This window comes from Asparagus officinalis, chromosome 6, assembly GCF_001876935.1.
Source record: "Asparagus officinalis chromosome 6, Aspof.V1, whole genome shotgun sequence".
In the NCBI taxonomy this organism is placed as follows: Eukaryota; Viridiplantae; Streptophyta; class Magnoliopsida; order Asparagales; family Asparagaceae; genus Asparagus; species Asparagus officinalis.
The window spans coordinates 2434146-2441661 of NC_033799.1; the positions used below are offsets into that span (position 1 = coordinate 2434146).

General features: G+C 35.8%; 1 protein-coding gene across 1 annotated transcript; it reads right to left on the bottom strand.

The window, feature by feature from the left end:
• Positions 2486-6847, bottom strand: LOC109845541 (mitochondrial amidoxime reducing component 2-like). The gene is made up of 8 exons (XM_020414800.1): positions 6614-6847; positions 5921-6070; positions 4919-5095; positions 4330-4418; positions 4170-4234; positions 3942-4044; positions 3114-3221; positions 2486-2845 (listed from the first exon to the last, which is right to left on the bottom strand). Exons 1-8 carry the CDS (start codon positions 6759-6761, stop codon positions 2717-2719), a joined length of 969 nt encoding a protein of 322 aa, XP_020270389.1. The 5' UTR covers positions 6762-6847; the 3' UTR covers positions 2486-2716.

Genomic DNA, 7516 nt, shown 5'->3' on the forward strand with positions numbered 1-7516 from the left:
GACTACCGCTGCTTTCCAAAGCCTGGGAGGGGCTACTGAAAGCCTCGCTTCCCGGCTGAAACTACCCATCACTTGCTTTATATGTTGTTTATGACTCTAATAAAAAAATTTGTGGGAATGGACTAAATTAAGAAGTGAACTGCCTGCAACTGTCCTGTAGTCCTGTTTGTTTTTAAGGGTTTTACGCGAATAATTGAAGATGGTTGAAACTGCATAAGTGTGAATAGAGATGGATTTGTTTCTCCTAGTATCAAGAACATTTATGCAAATCTTGATGTTTACAATGTATGAAGCATTACATGTCAATACAAGAATGCCGGCACAATGCGCACAACAAATGATGGTGCTACTAATCTGCCATTTTTTTTTTTGTTGACAAAGTAAGGTAAGCAGGTATATCCAAAAGTAAGGAAAAGAAAAACAACAAAAAAGAAGGAAGGAAGAAAGAAGAGAGACGACAAATAACAAACAAACAAGAGCCATACTCTACTCATATCAGGGGTCCAAACATCCAAAGATGCCTTACTATAAAAGCTCCTTTGAGCCTACTAGTCATACATAGCCTTCAAAGTTTTAAAGACAACAACACACAAAATAAATACAACAATGCAAATTTGATCATACCTTTAGCCAATACTCTTTAGCCAATACTCCTCCAGCAATCAAATCTACTCCCATTCTTCCTAATCCGTGGCCAGGATGCTGTTTCTGTTTTCCCTCATATAGTTACTTCAGTATACCACGCAGTTTTCAGCTACTATTTATTACAAAGTTTATTTAATGTCAATACTTCAATTTCATGACACAAACTGTCTAACGTTAAGCAAGGGGGAAAAACCTTAAGAGGGTCCTCTATAAAAAGTCATGCAGGGAGGTAGAAACATTTGACACGCGTTCCCCATCACAAATCTTAAAGATAGTGGTTAATGACCATCCAATACGCGTCTTACAATCTCCTACCTCCCCATAAAATTTTCTGTAGAGGGTCATCCATAGGGATTTTTTTTTCCTCCCTCCTTTAGGCAGGGCATTGATACCCAGAGGCTGGACGCTTCCCACAATCAACCAACAGTTCCAAAGCTGTAGGCAAGATGACTTTAACATCAAGAACCTTGGCCTTTATGGTGGTGGTGCACTAGCAAAATGCTGCATCGAGGTCAGCTAGATCTGTGAGCACCGGGCAGCAAGCATGAGTGGCTCCCCCTCCAATTACACCATGCACAAGGCCACTCGAGAGTATCGACACACGCACTGAGCTTGAGGGTGTCAATAGGGCAATGCGATGCTGTTGTTGTTGGAGGAGGTGGTGGACAGGGCTTCGGCTTTGGAGTCGGAGAGGCTGGTGGAGGGCATGGCTTTGCTTTCTGTGGTGGAGAAGTAGGACAGGCTTTTGGTGGTGGTGGGCTCTTAGGAGTTGGGTTAGGGCATGAAAGGGTAAGAAAGAGACAGGTTTAGGAGCAGGGGAAAAAATGATGGATAGTAGAAGATAGCTAGCTCCCCATTTTTTTACAAGGAAGGAAAAAAAATTAGTGAAGGGTGTTAGCATGTAGGCCTAGTTTTATAGATTTCATGCGTGTGAGTGTGTAGTTCTTAGTGGTGGTGCATTTTGTGACTTATAAAAAGTCAAGTGGTGTTTGTCCTAGCTGCTTGTAATTCATGACCTATAAAGATGCAACTTGACTGGTGTTATCATTCCTATGAGGAAGCAAGTTGGTTTGATATTTTTGTATTGGTTTGTTTTCATTAGGTTAAATAGGAGGAGAAAAACAAAAGATAGATGTAGGAGGACAAGAAAAGCATAGAAAGTAAGTTTGATGAGCAAGTAAAACCTAACTTTCAGAGAGAGAGAGAAAACCTAGATACACAGACACATAAGAACACATTTAAGTATCATTAGAGAGCTCTGGGGCTCATTGATGGCAATCATAAAACATCAGAGCCCAGTGATCCAAAAGCTAAATTAAAACCATTTTAAATCTCCTCAAGCTTGAGCACAACAAGAATCATGAGTCATTCTTCCATTCACGGGTTTATAGAGGTCTACTCCTATTTACCAAAAAATAAAATGTGCCGAAGAATACAAACTTAGGGAGCTCATGTTCAACGTGAATCTGTGCCTAAGGACCAAAAGGATCAAAAGTTTCAAATGACGTGTAAACATATCATATGTGGGGTTAATTAATTGACAGCAGCTGGCAAGTTCATGAATCACTAGGAATTTCTGCAATCCCCGTGATTTGCTGGGAAGAACCGAAATAATCAGATGCCGATGAAGCATTGTATACAAATTTGATAATTTCTTTTGGAATGTTTGTGGAAGTTTGTAGCTGTGATGAATAATCATATACGTTGGGATAAATTTTCCCTGGGCCCTCAAGGCATTTATGCTATGTAGAATTGGTTATAGATGAACAAAGAACTAGTAAAATCTCGATTCAGATATGAAATAAAAGGACATCATATATTACCAGTTAAAATTCAGATATGAAATAAAAGGACATCATATAGGCAAACAATTCTATTACAAGTTAAAATTATCCATGTTACATAATACATATCCTAAAAGAAAGTTCGAGACAAACCTTATTAGATCCACTACTAGATCTGATTATTTCAACATAATTTCCAAATAGAAAAAGAAATAGATGGGAAATGAGTGACTTCTCCTCTTAAATCGTATAAGCTGTTTTGGCGGAGATTTAAACTGTCTCAGATTTTACACAGGAGCATCAGCTGTAGAAGGGTGATTTTCAAAGACAAAGACTGGATCTCCCACTGAAACTGACTTTTCTATTCCAGAAGCAGACAGTGAATCCTCACACACCAAATTTTGACCAAAATATACCTAAAATAACAAAACAACGCGAGTTTGAAAACTATAAATAATATAGAAAACTGCACAATAAATGGTCTTACTAATGACTGAAATTTTTATAAAACATATGACTGTTTTAGCTGTTCGGCGTTTTTTTAATGAATTATATTCAGTAAATGATAGCACTCTATCAACACTCCAAGTTTTGTTGCTTGGCAACTTAGCTGGGAGAGTGCTTATTTATAATTATTCACTCAGCAGGGGAAAACTAGATGGCAAAGTAAAAGAAGAAGGTCACCTTCCCCAGCTTTTTCTTCAGGTTTAGAATATGGTCTGACCGAAATGTTAGGAGAGTTTCTGTTGGTTCTGCTGCAGAAACTCCACTTTCCTGATCAATGTTTGGCACCTGAAGAGAGCGGAAAAAAATTAGAGTATTTGGAAATCATGATGCATTTCAAACTTTCAGTACTAAGCTGAGACTAGTATTTGATTTTAGTAACAACCCAAGTCGGTTGTGGTATATTAAATAATTAATTTATGAATAGTATACTATTGTTTTGATTTGGGTTTCATTATATTAGAAACTACACGGGTACTTATCATGTCACATTTCCCTTCTAGTTACATGTATGTATGTATACACATAAAACGTACTATATTTTTGGGTAAAATATCTGTATGAAAAGTTAAATCTGACTTCTGACAATAGAAATAAGCTTCGCGACTGAAAATGCATAGAAGTATAAACAAGCAACTTTGAGTAGGAAGTTCTGACGCTTTGGGATAGGAAAGCATTAAGTTAACCATGTATTCTCCTTAATTGCTTCCTACCAAGTTCTCTCAGGTCTATCACTAGTTCTTTTTGCTCCATTACTTATAAACTTATAATCTTATCGCTTCTCCTAATTGGCCCCTGTTGCACATTGCCAATCATCTCAATCAATTATCTCTCATCTTATAAACTTCAAGCTAGCTTTAACACAAACATTACATACTCATTTCTGCCTCATTTTTTGTCCATGTTGTTTCTCAAGTGAACAACATTATGATTCACAAAGCATCGTGTTACCTTAATAAGGCTGATATAATTAATAACAACATGGAGTTGAAATGACGCAGGTGTTACCTTACAGCGTGCACATAGCTTCACTCCACGAAATGTAAGGTTGTTTATTTTGATAACTTTCCATAAATCCTCTGAAAACGGTTCACATCCATCAACAAGAATGCTGCAAAACCAATATGAACAGAAACAGACTAGTCATCATACCAATATCGATGGAAGGAACACAAAATTCATCTTGTTAAGAACAATAAAAATGCAATCAATAGCTTTATTCCTCCATTCTCTTACTTGGGTCTGAAACGATTGATGGATACTGGTTCACGAAGAAGTTCATTTAACTTGTTGATCGATTGCTGCAAATAGAAGGTTATAACATTCATAAATAATAATTATCCCCTACACCGTTTGCTAGAATATTTGTTCTACTTCTGATATCTATATCACTAACCTGAGATGCTATCAAGAATGGATACAGATCAGAAAACACAATTTTGTATCCTTGAGCATAATTTGGTTCCACAGATCTAATTTCTGATGCTGAAATATAAAAATTTCCTCAGCTGTAATGGTTGGTATGTTAAACAAAATAAGGAAATGCTTCATTTCAGAAATAGAATTCTAAAACTATCATTAAAAAAATTAACTATGTTGCAGACACCAATTAGTCACTCATGTGTCATCAGACTCATCACAATATAAAAGTCGAAATCTAAACTATAGTCATCCAGTTCAAATTATCAACATACCAACTATCTGGCAAATTTTATGGCGTAGAAAAGTTTTTCAAACTATCATGCACAATCCTAAAGTCTCATTATGACTTAATCGTTATGACTTCAGATTGGTTATTTAATCACGACAATACTTCTAAAATAATATTTATAAAAAAAGAAGATAACTGAGCCTTTAAAGCAGCACACATTGTGAAGAACACTAAAGGAGATAACTGAGCATTTAAAGCAGCACACATTGTGAAGAATACTGGAGTGGATGAAATAAGAACAATATATGTTCCCAAAATAACACAAGAAACTTACTAATGTTGAACCGCACTAAACGACTTGGCTTTCCCAGGTAAGTCGAGAACCAATCAGATGCTTCAGTTCCTTCATCAAATGCAGAGCCAGACCACTCCCATACAGAGATACCATCAATAACATCACATACTCCCTTCAGAGGAACCTTTAATAAGTCCATTCCGGGGGCCCTTATTACTGTTGGAAGGGTGACGAAACATAAGGAAAGGTTATGGGTTATCATAAGATTCAAAATAGAAATTATCTACCTAACACTGCCATAGTTAATAAAATATAATACACAATAAAAGTAAAGTATATGAAAAGTTATGCAACAACTATGGTAACATCCTATAAATGACAATATTCCTCCCCACAATGAGGGTTAATATCTGTAAGATGTATCCCTACTGTGGAAAGAACTTGTGAAATTGAGAACTCGGCCAGTAGGTTAGTGCACTGATTCTTTGAATTATTTATTCAAAATTTACCGATCAAATAACTATTTTGTTGGTCAAGTGCATAACATGAACTAATTGTCCTCATAAACCATGATGTAGAACACTCCAATTCTAAATCTGGCGATGTGTTATGAAACGGACACGAGTAATTTACTAATTCACTGAGAATGATATCAGTTATTTTACAGATTTTAGTAACACAACTCATCTTTTTGCTGGTAAAAAAAGAGGCCCTCAGCAAGCTGACTAATTACAGATACTTTCTATTTTCTACTAGACAATGAAAATCCTAGAAGTCAGACACGCCGGTCTGATACGTCAACAATCTCAATATAAGGATCAATAGATTTCAAACAAAAGGTTCATATAACAGGTCAAGAGCATACACATCTTTCCTTACACGATTAGCTAAACATCATTGATTTGATTATATATGCATAATTATTATATCGTACATTCTAACTAATGACAGTAAATGCTATATGTCATACTGTCAAGATGTCTACAAGGCTCCCTAAACAATTTTTGGAGAAGTTAATGACATGTATGTGTAACAAAATACCTAAAAATGAACCATCTGTTGGCTCCCAATCCTCATTAAAGGCATCTGTTGGCAGTTCTACCTCAACCAATGCAAGCTTAGGTTCAACCCTTTGAGTGTATGCCCTTCCCTTGGAGTTTACGACCAACCAATGACGATCCCATTGAAATCCTGCACAATAAAGTGATAAATCAACAAAGAAAAGATTTAAATGGCAAGAAATGTTAAGAAAAATTATTATTTGATTATGGATCGGACGTATGAACTATACCAAATAGAGATGAAAGAAATCAATGGGGCATTGTCAATAACAAGTATCATAATTGATCAGTCCTAAGGCGGCCTTTGCCAGGGTCTCATGATTTATTTCATATGATAATACCATCTTCATCGCTTCTGTTGTCTGTGGCCTAATTAGAGACATCAGTTATCTTTAAAAATCAGCATATGAATTTATGCACGCACACACACACACCAAGTTAACATCAAATTGCATAAGCTGTACCTTCGGATTAAACTTAAACTTATACTAAACTCCCCCCCTAAAATTGATTAAGGAGTGAAAAATGAATCACCTTCGGAACTGGGCACCGCCTTGAAGTCAAATTCTAAGAAATAATGGTCAAATCAGGACCAAAACAGAAAACAAAAAGCACCCATGAATTCTCACGCAAAGCAGAATCCAGGAAACGAGAAAAGGAGCAGTCTTTTTACCAGTTGAAGCGATGGGAGCTTTAGGAACAGAAATGCCCCTGCAGGATTTGACGGGGTATATGAAGATGGAGGTGACTTTTGCTGAGGGATCAGAAGGGCCGCTGCTGCGGCCGAGGATCGAGGACAAGAAAGAAGAAGCTTTCTCCATTGACAATTGAAACTGGAACCAGAGAAATTTCTCTCAAATTCTAAGAACGAAAACAGAGAGAAAGAGACTGAGAGGACATAAAACAAGGCTACAGAAAGACTTTGGTTTCCTTATTAGGACAGCGTTTTTTAACTGATAAAAAGTGGGACCCCTGGGTCCCAGTGTGTGCTAAGTTGGGTCACTCAACGTTGTTATTATTTAATAGTTGGATTTAAGTTAAGAGGTTTGCTTCCGAGCTACAAAATAAGTTTTTTATTTATTTTTTAATTGAAAAAAAAATAAGCTAAAATACGAAAGGGTATTTTTGTCTTTGGTAAACTAGATTTTTTGTAAAATATATTATAACTGAAAGCAATGTAAGATAGAAAATACTATGGTACCTAAATAATTTTTGGAAGATCCTCGTAGAAAATGTAAATAAAAAAATTGCAAATATTGATTATAAATATAGGAGTTTCAAAATGAAAAAAAAAATAGAATTTGGATAGATTGAATAGTTTGACTTTTAAAGAAAAGAGTTTTAAAAGGTTACATTTCTTAGTTAAGTGAGGAATTAAGAAGTGCAGAATTTTTTTTTATGGAAAGTGCAGAGCTTTTACTTGATAACGAGATAAAAATTAGGTGTAGTTGAAGAAATCTAATTGATCATAAATTATACTTCTCTCCTTAATTGTATTTCCTAAAATAACTTGTTTTCCTAATTGAAATCATAGTTAGTTATAATTTTGGGTGCGGAACATCTCCTCACCAGCAAA

What these genes read in the sequence shown, in the direction of transcription:
- LOC109845541 (XM_020414800.1), bottom strand. Translation starts at nt 6,761, where the DNA reads ATGGAGAAAGCTTCTTCTTTCTTGTCCTCGATCCTCGGCCGCAGCAGC. An exon ending in CATTCTTGATAGCATCTCAG is followed by an intron (nt 4,235 to 4,329) that starts GTTAGTGATATA and finishes TTCTATTTGCAG; the next exon opens with CAATCGATCAACAAGTTAAA. An exon ending in AGCTATGTGCACGCTGTAAG is followed by an intron (nt 3,222 to 3,941) that starts GTAACACCTGCG and finishes CGCTCTCTTCAG; the next exon opens with GTGCCAAACATTGATCAGGA.